The sequence below is a fragment of the Microtus ochrogaster genome, chromosome 4, assembly GCF_000317375.1.
Source record: "Microtus ochrogaster isolate Prairie Vole_2 chromosome 4, MicOch1.0, whole genome shotgun sequence".
Taxonomy (NCBI): Eukaryota; Metazoa; Chordata; class Mammalia; order Rodentia; family Cricetidae; genus Microtus; species Microtus ochrogaster.
The window spans coordinates 28,944,093-28,954,873 of record NC_022011.1 but is presented as its reverse complement, the minus strand read 5'-3'; the positions used below and the strand labels follow the sequence as shown (position 1 = coordinate 28,954,873).

Sequence of the window (10,781 nt, the reverse complement as noted above, 5' to 3'; positions counted from 1 at the left end):
TCCAGTTCCCTCTGCCTTGCTAAAAACGTGTGAGCTTACATTCCTAAAGCTAGCCACCAAGGTCTATTTTCTCACTTGGATACTTCCTCCTCCTAAGGCTGACCACAGAGGTCTAGCCTTCAGTTCACCTAATTAACATGCCCAATTAAAATTAAACACCTCATCCTAACGTGGAGTCCCCCTTGTACCTTACAAATCACCATTTTCCTATGTGCCCCAGCTGTCTCCTTTCTATCCAGTGGCAATCCTATTTTCTCCTGCCCCTCCAAAAATATCCTTCCCCTTCTCCCTTTATCTCCAATCTTTGCCTCTTAATCCCTGCGCCCCCCCCCCTCAGCATTCTTTCCTCCTGTAGCAAATAAACCTCCTTTGTGCTGAGAACTTGGTCTTGGGGATCCTGAACCCAAACCCATCTCTTACAGTGGGGTCCTGGGAATGAAATATAAGTTGTTAGGCTTGGCAGCAAGCACCTTTCCCGGCTAGGTCATTTTGTCAGCCCTATATGCGTTATATATGTTCCACGTAATACAAAAGCATACATGTTTTGTGTGTGTGTGTGTGTGTCCCAGGCACCCTCTTTCTAAGGCGGCTCCAGCGGCGGCCTCAAAATCACTGAGGCGGGCTGGAGAGATGGCTCAGCGGTTAAGAGCACATGACTGCTCTTCCAAAGGCCCTAAGTTCAATTCCAAGCACCCACATGGTGGCTCACAACCATCTGTAACGGAATCAGATTCCTTCTTCTAGCCTGCATGAAGACATAGCACTTATACAAATAAATAGTAAAATAAATAAATAAAGGTGTTGGGTGCATCTGCAGCGTTCAGCAAGCCGAAAAGATGGAGAAGAACTGGGACCCAAAGCAGGAACCCCGCCCGCTGCGTCGCCTGCGCATGCTTGTGCCCTGAGCCCATCTAACCTCAGTGCGCAGGCGCAGTGTGACGCGCAGGCGTTTGACGTCACCGTGAGAGGCGTCGCGCTGTGACGTGAGTTGGCCATGGAGGCTCTGGAGGGTGAGGAGCACGGTGGGCAATGGGGGAAACCAAGGCTTGACCTACCCAAAAGTCCTGGTGGTCCGAGCGTGGCGTGTGGAGGATCCGATCCGGCCTGTTACAGATATGATGCCTAGGCTGACAGCGCGAGGGAAGAGTCAGTCCGGCCCTCACCCAGCCGGGCTCGACGCGTTTAAAATAGCCTGAGCCGGGGTGGGTGGGTAGGGGGAGTGGAAGGGATCGTTCAGCCTCGAACACCGCGCAGCGTCTTCACAGCCCTCGCTACAAAGCATTGTAAACGAGGAAGCGTACGCATCAAGCAGCGAAAGTTTGGAAAGCTTCCACTTGCCCGTCGGTGGGGTCTGCCCTTGCAAACGCTGTAATGCCACGAAATTTACAAAGGACCAAAGCTGGGACTGGAGAGATCTCTGTGGTCAAGGGCGCTTGTTGCTCTTACAGAGAACGGGAGATCAGTCCCAGCAAGCATATGAGATAGCTCACAACTCGCAGTTCCAAGAGAAAGGACCAATGCCCTCTGATCCCTGGCCTCCGTTGGCACCTGCGTGCTCACCCACCCCACCCCCGCAGTTGCTGGTGGTGCACATACACACGTAAACAAATGCAGACACACGTATGTAATAAATCTTTTGAAAAAGAAAGACAAAAATAGTACACACCAGGCAGGTTGGGGGTGTGACTCGGTGATGGAGTGCTTCCTTAACACACTCAGAACCCTAAGTTTGACCCTCTGCACCCCTAAATAATCAAGACTGTATTCTAGCCAAAACTGGTGGTCCACACTCCCAACTCTTGCTACTTGGGAGCCTGAAGCAAGAGCGCTTGAGGGTCAAGGCCCATCTGTGCAACACAACACAATGTCACCTTGCCTCAAAAAAGACGGTGTGTAGCTTATCAGTAGAGGATGGCTAAGTATGCTGGCGTCCCTGGCACCGCAGAGAAAATGCAAATGACTTCACAGCTAGGTTTCACGGTATGCTCCTGGTTCCTAGCACAAGTTTGGAGCTCTTCTCCCAACTGGTGAGGGAGCTTGAGGGGAAACTAATATTTCCATTGCCCCAAAGGAAGACTTGGCACCTTAAGCTGGTCTGGCGTGGACCCAAACTCCTGTGCAGATATTGTCACAAGAGCACAGTGGCCACATGCACTGTGGGATTGGTTTTTATCAGTAAGTCACAGTCCTTTGTCGTCGTAGGTGTCTCCAAGCAAGGCATCCGTGAACGCATTTGGGACTATATGGAATCACGTGATTTAGCTGACTTCCCCCGACCTGTGCATAACAGGATTCCGAACTTTAAGGTACAGAGGTGTTCCTGGGGTTGTTAGAAGGGGATGAAGTTATCCCTGGGAGAATCACATCAGCAACACAGTTCCTCTGCTTTCTGGTAGGATTGGTCCTCGAGACGCAGTGAGCAGAGGCAGAATCCAAGAGGGCCTGGAGGGCTCTTTGTGTTTGGACACATTCCTTTCTGTTACCCAGTGGGGCCCAGCCTCTGTGGGGGTGGAGGGTTGCACTGTAGCTGCTACCAGGGCTTTTCACAGAGCTGGCCTCCCTCAGCTACTTATGGAGGAGCTTATGGAGCCCCCAGAGGGAAGCCCAGCCTTTAGTGCCCAGAGAAGCCCTGGCCCTGTTTCCTAACCCAAGGTGACTATTGCTGATAGTTTGCATGGAAAATAGTTTGCCTGAAAGAGGCAGTGTGAGCCAGGAGCTGGTTCAAGCTGGCCATCCCAGCAGTGGAAAGGCAGAGGCAGGAGGGCACAGGAAGAGGGTACAGGATGAGCTCATGGGGTCTGGAGTGAAGGGAGCAGGCGAAGGAGAGGCCTCTCCAGGCATCCCGCTCCTTAAATGATGCTGCTTACGTGAGCTCCGCTCTTCTGTGGAAACCCTTCAGCTTCTGTACTCTTTTTAGAGTTTTCTTTCCTTAAAAACTGAGTTCTGTGAGTTCGAGGCCAGCCTGGTCTACAAAGGGAGTTCCAGGACAGGCTCCAAAGCTACAGAGAAACCCTGTCTCGAAAAACAAAACAAAACAACAAAAAAAAAAAAACTGAGTTCTGGAGTTGGAGAGAGGCTCAGTGGTTAAGAGCACTGGCTGCTCTTCCAGAGGTCCTGAGTTCAATTCCCAGCAACTGCATGGTGACTCACAGCCCTCTGTAATGAGATCTGGTGCCCTCTTCTGGCATAAAGTCAGTAGAGCATAAAGTAAATCTCTTTAAAAAACAAACCAAAAAAACTTGAATTCTGGCTTAGTTCCTTTCTGTCCTGTGTTCTTTCTGAAGTGTCTCCTTGGGTGAATGTGGGCTGCTGTATCTGGGTGGATGCAGGGCTGTGATGCCTAGACCGTACTTGGCCCACGTCCCCAAGGTGACATGCAGCCACGTTTACACAGGGTGCCTCTCGTGCTGCGGAGCATTTCCCACACCTGCATGCTTTCAGGGTGGCGAGAACCATTAAAGTCAACCCCGATGCTCCTCAGAGAAACGCCCGCTTCTTCGTGCTGGAGGTGAGTGCAGCACTGTTTTTGCTTACCTAGGGGTCTTACCTGGCTTGCCAAAGCATCAAAGACCTGGACGTCTTTGCTGGGACACAGGAAGTGAAAGTGGACCCTGATAAGCCCCTGGAAGGTGTCCGGTTGCTGGCACTGCAGGTAACTCCATGTTCCCAAGGTGCCCTCAGTCAGGAGTGCTCCCCCTCCAGGTGACTGCTGAGTGCATGCCGCATGCCGCATCTCTAGGTGACCTGCAGCTCACAGCAGCCATCTGTCACTTCGTTTTTAATGTTCGAATTCTTTGAAACAAAAACTCCTCAGTTAGAAATCTGAGTCTGTGTTAGGTGATGGTGGCGCACACCTTTAATCCCAGCACAAGGGAGGCCGGGGCAGGCAGATCTCTGTGAGTCCAAGGCCAGCCGGTCTACAGAGCAGAGTGAGTTCCAGGCCAGCCAGAGCATCACAGAGAAATCCTGTCTCAAAAGACATAAACAAACAAATGTGTAGACCACTTCTCAAAGAAAAGAGAGCACCCTCATCATTCATTCAAACTACTTTATCATCTCATGTAGTATGAGGCCAGAGCTTGGTGTGCATTTTAATGCACATAGCTCTAAGCAGTTATAATAACTAGTGCGGACAAAGTGAACAGGCCAAGCCACAGCGTGCACCGAGTCGCACAGGCAATGTGATGACTGACCTAGCTCTGCCGAACCAAGGCTGCTGCTGCTTTGGCACTGAATGTCAGGCACAGAGCTTTGGAAATCAACCTGGGATAACCAGAGGCCATGGAGTGACTTGCTGGTCCCTCATTGCTGTCCCATTTCATGGCAGAAGCCTCAGCTGCGCAGGACATTGTGCGGTAAGGGAGGCCTAAGGCCTCTGTGCTGAGGAGAGCAGTGACATGCAGCTCCTGCTCTGGGCCCATGAGACTCAAGGAGGCTTCCGGGAAGCGCAAGAGTGTTGAACTCCCCTCCAGGCAGTGAGATGGTATTTGAACTAGACTGATACCCCACACAGCAGGGAGCAGCAGGAGGGAGCTGTTGCTGATTTGGGGGAGGACACTAGGGGTGGTCACTAAGTGGCCCTTGGAAACAGGCATGAGAGGGGAAGCGGCCCAGCTATGCTCAGGTGTCCCTTTGTAGAGATTCCCTTTGTTCATGGGGAAAACATGCACTCACTGTGTAATTGATCCCCCCCCCCCCCCCCCCCCCGCCCCGCAAAGAGCAAAAAGACACTGCTGGTCCCAACTCCACGGCTGAGGACAGGACTGTTTAATAAGATCACACCACCTCCTGGAGCCACTAAAGACATACTGAGGAAATGTGCCACCTCCCAGGTGAGTGCTACAAGTGTCCACCCTGGGGGACTGTCCTCCTGAGTCATCGCACCGTGGAATAGAATCCATGGAGTTTAGACAGAGCCAGAGAGTGTGCCTAGATACCTGAACCGGGAGCCACAGCAAGGGGCACTCTGGTGCCCTCTTGTGGTAGATTTGGTCTGCGCCTGTGCTTGCTCCCGCCTGTTTAGATGAAGCAGTGGAGGGCAGGATGCACCCTCTTTGCAGAGCAGGCTGTAAACTGACAGGAGCGTGATTGCATGTCATCAGACACTTCGCAGCTAAACTAGAGTCTGTAAATTCATTGATGTGTTAGAGAACCAGGATTTGCGTCTTACGTTAAATCACATTTGATAGCTTTTTAAAGAACCATAACCGCGGGGCTGGAGAGATGGCTCAGCAGTTAAAACACTGACTGTTCTTCCAGAGGTCCTGAGTTCAATTCCCAGCAACCACTTGGTCACTCACTACCATCTATAATGAGATCTGGTGCCCTCTTCTGGGTTGTAGGTACGCATGCAGGCAGAACACTGTGCATAATAAATAAATAATTTTTTTTAAAAAAAGAACCATAAACACCATGTGATTTTACTTACCCTTTTAAAGGGATTTTACCTTGAGTCTAATATGTAAATGTTGAATGACTTTTTATTTTCTGATAACTTATTGAAAAAATTGGCTACGGCTTACAAAAACATGTACAGTATGCTATAAAGATAAAGTATGTGTGTGTAGCGGAGCAATCTGAAACCAGCTGCTGGGGAAGGTGGGGAGAGGAGATTGCTGATCCGAACCTGCCTTGCATTATACCAGCTGCTGAGGAAGGTGGGGAGAGGAGATTGCTGACCTGAGCCTGCCTTGCATTATAACAAGACTGCATTTCAGAAGAAATATTAGAAGGAATTGTGGTGGGGGTGGAACGTAGCTCATTAGAGCTCTCCCCAGCATGTACAAAACCCCAGATTCTACCCAGCACTGAAGAAAATGGAAAAAGAATAAAAAGGATGAAAAGTAAGATAAAATCGTAGTTTTGGCCAATCCCAAGCCCGCAGCTCAGTATTCTCAGCAACAGGGCAGTGGTCAGTCCTGGGCCCCAACTCAGGCAGTGAGGAGCCTATTTTCATGGCCACCGAGAGGGACAGCGTAAGGCTCCAACACAGTGGGTGCTTCGGGCATGCACTGTGTCATGCTCCAGGGAGACCCAGGCTGTACACTGATCCCAGAAGAGACTTTCCAGGTCTCTGACCTGCTCTGCAGGGGCAGTCCCCTCACACCTATCCAGGCCTCTGATCGTCAGGATGGGTGGGTCCACTGGGGGGACATTTCCAGAAGTGAGAGTGCCCTGCCTGAAGCGATGGCCATGCGGGTACTGACCATGTCCTGTGCCCTCGTTTCTAATGTTCGTCTTGGTGTCCCTGTCCCATGAGGAACCTGAAGCTCCTGAGACTCAACAGGGCCTGGCCCGGTTGTGTGTGACTCCCACCTGATTACCTATGGTGTTCCTTTGGCATTACTGTTCTGTGACTTTGTGTGGTTCGTTCCCTCTGTCCCTCTTCCTGGGGTAAGAACTGTAGAGACACTCTCTCAAATTGTTTCTGGACTGGCTGTCCTGGGATACTGCCTCCTTTGGGGCAGTGTGGGAGTCACGTCCACTCTGACTGCGCTAAGACCATGGCTCAGCCCCCGTTTCTGGACTGGCTGTCCCAGGATACTGCCTCCTCTAGAGTAGCGTGGGAGTCACGTCCACTCTGACTGCACTAAGACCACAGCTCAGCCCCCGTTTCCCTTTATAGGGCGTGCGGAACTTCAGCGTCCCCATGGGCTTGGATTCCAGTGTCCTTGTGGATTTAGTTGTGGTGGGATCTGTTGCTGTGTCTGAGAAAGGTAAGCTAGAGACAGGCTGTCCAGGTGTTCTGAAGGCTGCCCTGTCCACTCTCCCTTGCTAGTCGCTCTGCCCTGCATGCCTGACCCCAGCCACTCACTGGCCACTTGTATAGGCTTTGTCCTGTTTTAGTCAGACCAGAGTCTCCCGGGTACCACAGAAGAGTGCATGAGACCTGCGCCTCAACTAATGCAGTCTGGATAGTCTGCACAGGCATTCACGGAGGCCTGTCTCCCTGGTGACCCTAGCTTCTGTCAAGTTGACAGGTGACACAGTCACAGGGGCTCACGGGAGCCCCAGCACCCCTATTCCTGTCCTCTGCCATGTTGGGATTATCCAGCTTGAACTTTGAGCAGGCCGGTAATGAGCCGTAATTTCTTCCGTGCCTTTAAAGTCAGTGTTGTGTATCCCACGCTGACCTCAGATTAGTCTTCGTCTCTCAGGCCTGTGACCGGGCAGCCCTGCTGAGCCTGACCTCCCCTTTGCTTCTGGCTTCTCTTCCTAAGGCAGGAGATGAGACACCTGCCCTTCAAAGCAGAACTCTGTTGTTCTCTGTCCTCACCTGCCGACCTTTTGTGGCTTTCGGGTTTTGATTTCAGAACTTGATGTTAGCTCTCCATCCTCCCACCTCAGCCTCTGCATGCTGATGCAGCTGCGCCACCGCACCTGGCCGCTGTCACTGCTTTTCACTGTGTCTTGGTGACATGGCCAGCACACAGGTGCAAGCTTGGTCACCCCATGCACTCACTGTGCACGTTCAGTGTTCGGAGCCACTCGTGGATTGCTGGGAACAACAGGAACACTGAGACCCCATCCTTTCCACTGAGGCCTGATAGGAACCCACTTCTGCTGTGCCCCTGCCTTGTCTCTTAGGCTGGAGAATTGGGAAGGGAGAAGGCTATGCCGATCTTGAGTATGCCATGATGGTGTCGATGGGAGCTGTCCACAAGGGGACTCCGGTCGTTACCATTGTCCATGACTGCCAGGTACGTCCTGTAGATCTATCATTGGTACCCCTCAGCAGCTCCGAGAGAGGGAGGGGTGAGAGAGACACCTATTCATAGAAGGCACATTCAGACTTATTAGTTATGAATGCTCAGCTTATCTTATGCTTGTCCCACAAGCTTTTATAATTTAATTTAACATGTTTCTCTTCATCTATGTTTTGCCTCGGGACTTTTTATCTTTCTTTCATTCTTTATGTCCTATTTTTCCTGCTTCTTCCATGTCTGCCTAGTGGCTACCTGGTTGGTTGGCCCCAGCGTCTCTCTTTTTCTCTCTTTTCTCTCCTCTGTCCTCTTGAGCCTAGATTCCTCCTCCTACTTATTCTCTCCACCCACCAGCACTGCCTATTCCTGTACTGCCTAGCTGTTGGCCGTTCAGCTTTTTATTAGACTAATCAGGTGCCTTAGGCAGACAAGGTAAAGCAGTAACACATCTTTGCATGATTAAATAAATGTAACACATCTTTACATAATTAAACAAATGTAGCTTAAACAAATGTAACACATCTTTGCCCAGTTAAAGTAATATTCCACAACATAAACAAATGTAACACATATTTCCGTAGTTAAAGCAGTATTCCACAGCACCTGTTCTTGGGTCATGCGATGAGCAGTGTTGATGGATGAGACCCTGGGTCTCACGCACTGGAGATCATCCGTCCAGTTGCTCAGTTCCTTCCGGGCCCTGCTGTCACCTGACTAGTCAGCGCCTTACCTTGTTCAGGTTGTTGACATTCCTGAGGCTCTTCTAGAGGACCACGATCTCACGGTTGACTACATCATCACTCCGACCAGGGTCATTGCTACAGACTGTGCACGCCCAAAGCCAACAGGGATCATCTGGTCCAAGGTGAGTTATTACTGTGGCTGACATGGCCTACTGTAGTGGCCATCAGAGTTCCTTGTATGACCTGGCTATTGTCTGCTGTCCTGTGTGGCTGGATATCAGCACTACCTGGAACTTTGAGTGGTGTAGCTCCAAGTAATGTCTTCAGGCTGAGGCCCAGAATTACCTAGGAAGCAGTCATGGTAGGGTCACTTCACTTTGGCGCCTTTGCTAGTTTTTTCGAGCGTGTGTGTGTGAGTGTGTGTGTGCGCGTGCGTGCATTTGTGTTCATATATGTGCATGTGTGGAGGCCAGAGGTGAGCCTTGGGTGTCATTCCTCAGGGTGTGGCACACACCCTGAACATTTTTATAGTTTGTTGGTTTTGCAGTTCTGTGGGGTTGGACTTACAGCCTTGTGACTCGGGCAAGCACTGCTCATGAGCTGCCTCCCAGTCCTTTGCTAATTTTTATTTTGGAGGCAGGGTTCACTGCCTAGGCCTCTTGAGTAGCCAGGATTACAAGCTACACTGCCACCCTCCACAAAAGATTGCAAACTTCTAGGTAATTGACACATGAATACCAAATCTGAGTTGGAATTTTTGGAGGATGGAATTTTTGGAGGATGGAGCATGAAGATGTTGTTTTCTGTTTGATTAACAAGTAGAGCTCTCATTTCATGTGGCACGTTGATAAAACGTAATGACCATTCCTAATTGCCAGCTAGTAAAAACAGAATCCCCTCAGCATGGACAGCGACATCAACCCATTCTGCTAGCCCAATTGTAAGCTGTGGGGAAATGGCAGAGCCAATGTGGTTGGGACTTGTGGAGAAGTGAGCCAAGCCATGCTGGGTGGCATGACTCCCTACTCAAAACAGGCTGTTCCTGAGAGGAGTGGTGCCTGGCTCCATAGTAGCCTGAACACCAGGAGATGCCATCCTCACAGCTCGGCTTCTGTGCTGCTGGACTTCATAGGAAAGGAACCCAGAGCCTGACTGCTGATCTGATGTGTGCACTGAGTGCTGATCTGATGTGTGCACTATAGAAACCCTGCCTTGAGCTGGGCATAGTGGTGCATGCCTTAAATCCCAGCACTTGGGAAGAAGAAGCAGGTGGATCTCTGTGAGTTCGAGGCCAGCCTGGACTACATAGTGAGTTCCAGGATAGCCAGTGCTATATAGTGAGACTCTCAAAAAAAAAAAAAAAAAAAACCAACAGCAGCATCAACTATAAAAACAAGAAACACCTCCCCCCCCCCACACACACACACACACAGACATACACACAGGAAACCCTGTCTTGGAGCCATGGCTGTTCTCTCAGTAACTGCTTGTTTGCCAGTTTTCTGCCTCCAACGTTAAAGAAAACCTTGCCTTTGATGGATGAGAAGTGTCAGAAAGGACTGAACAAGTCTGCTTCCTGGCTCACTGCAGGCTCTGCTGTTCAGGCTGATCTGCCAGCTCAGTCCAGGCATCCCACTGGCAAACTGGCTGCTGATGGTCCACACGCTTCCAGCTGTGTTTGTGCACACGGATCAGGCACCTGGCTCCTCCTCCAAGGCACACTGCTCACATGGTGATCTGCCTTCCACTGCCTCTGCAGGTTGTTGGGATGTTTGCAGGCAACTTTACCAACTTGGTAGGACCACAGGCGGCCTGCGCGAAAGCCCCACAGGCTGATGCTGAGCTCAGCAAGCTGTCATTTAACAACCTGGTGGCCCACTGCTAGGGAATGCTGCACGAGTCGTGCTTGGTGTCAGACCTGCCTGGCAGTATGCAGGGCCAGGCCTCGGTGTGATCCGAGAGATGCTCCTGGGCTTGTAAAGGACCCCGTCCCGTCCACAGGCACTTTCCTGGAGGTAGGCAAGGACTTGCCCTCTGTGGCCATGTTAACACCACTGACTGCAGGCGCTCTTCTGGGTGAATGGCCCACAAAGGAACCCCAGCTGCTTCCTCTGGAAAGATAGAGGCCCATTCCACCCTTGCTGTGGCACATGAAGGGACAGTCTGAAGGATGTCAGAGTGTCAGGATTTCATTTAGGCTGCCGTGGGGTTGGAGCTGAGCTGCAGGCTGGTGACTTTCTATTAAGAAATGGAATCCAGGGGGCTGGAGAGATGGCTCAGCGGTTAAGAGCATTGCCTGCTCTTCCAAAGGTCCTAAGTTCAATTCCCAGCAACCACATGGTGGCTCACAACCATCTGTAATGAGGTCTGGTGCCCTCTTCTGGTCTGCAGGCAT

The 10,781-nt window shown here is 51.0% G+C and overlaps 1 protein-coding gene across 1 annotated transcript in view; it reads left to right on the top strand.

Moving 5' to 3' along the window:
* Nucleotides 1–972: 972 nt before the first annotated feature.
* Nucleotides 973–10,781, top strand: part of Mthfsd (methenyltetrahydrofolate synthetase domain containing) — a 10,917-nt gene continuing 1,108 nt past the window's right edge. The window contains exons 1-7 of the mRNA XM_005345775.3: nucleotides 973–1,010; nucleotides 2,203–2,306; nucleotides 3,539–3,652; nucleotides 4,719–4,832; nucleotides 6,626–6,716; nucleotides 7,588–7,700; nucleotides 8,443–8,568. Of these exons, the coding sequence (XP_005345832.3) occupies nucleotides 995–1,010; nucleotides 2,203–2,306; nucleotides 3,539–3,652; nucleotides 4,719–4,832; nucleotides 6,626–6,716; nucleotides 7,588–7,700; nucleotides 8,443–8,568 (678 nt within the window). The 5' untranslated portion in view covers nucleotides 973–994. The remainder of the gene's footprint in view (nucleotides 1,011–2,202; nucleotides 2,307–3,538; nucleotides 3,653–4,718; nucleotides 4,833–6,625; nucleotides 6,717–7,587; nucleotides 7,701–8,442; nucleotides 8,569–10,781) is intronic.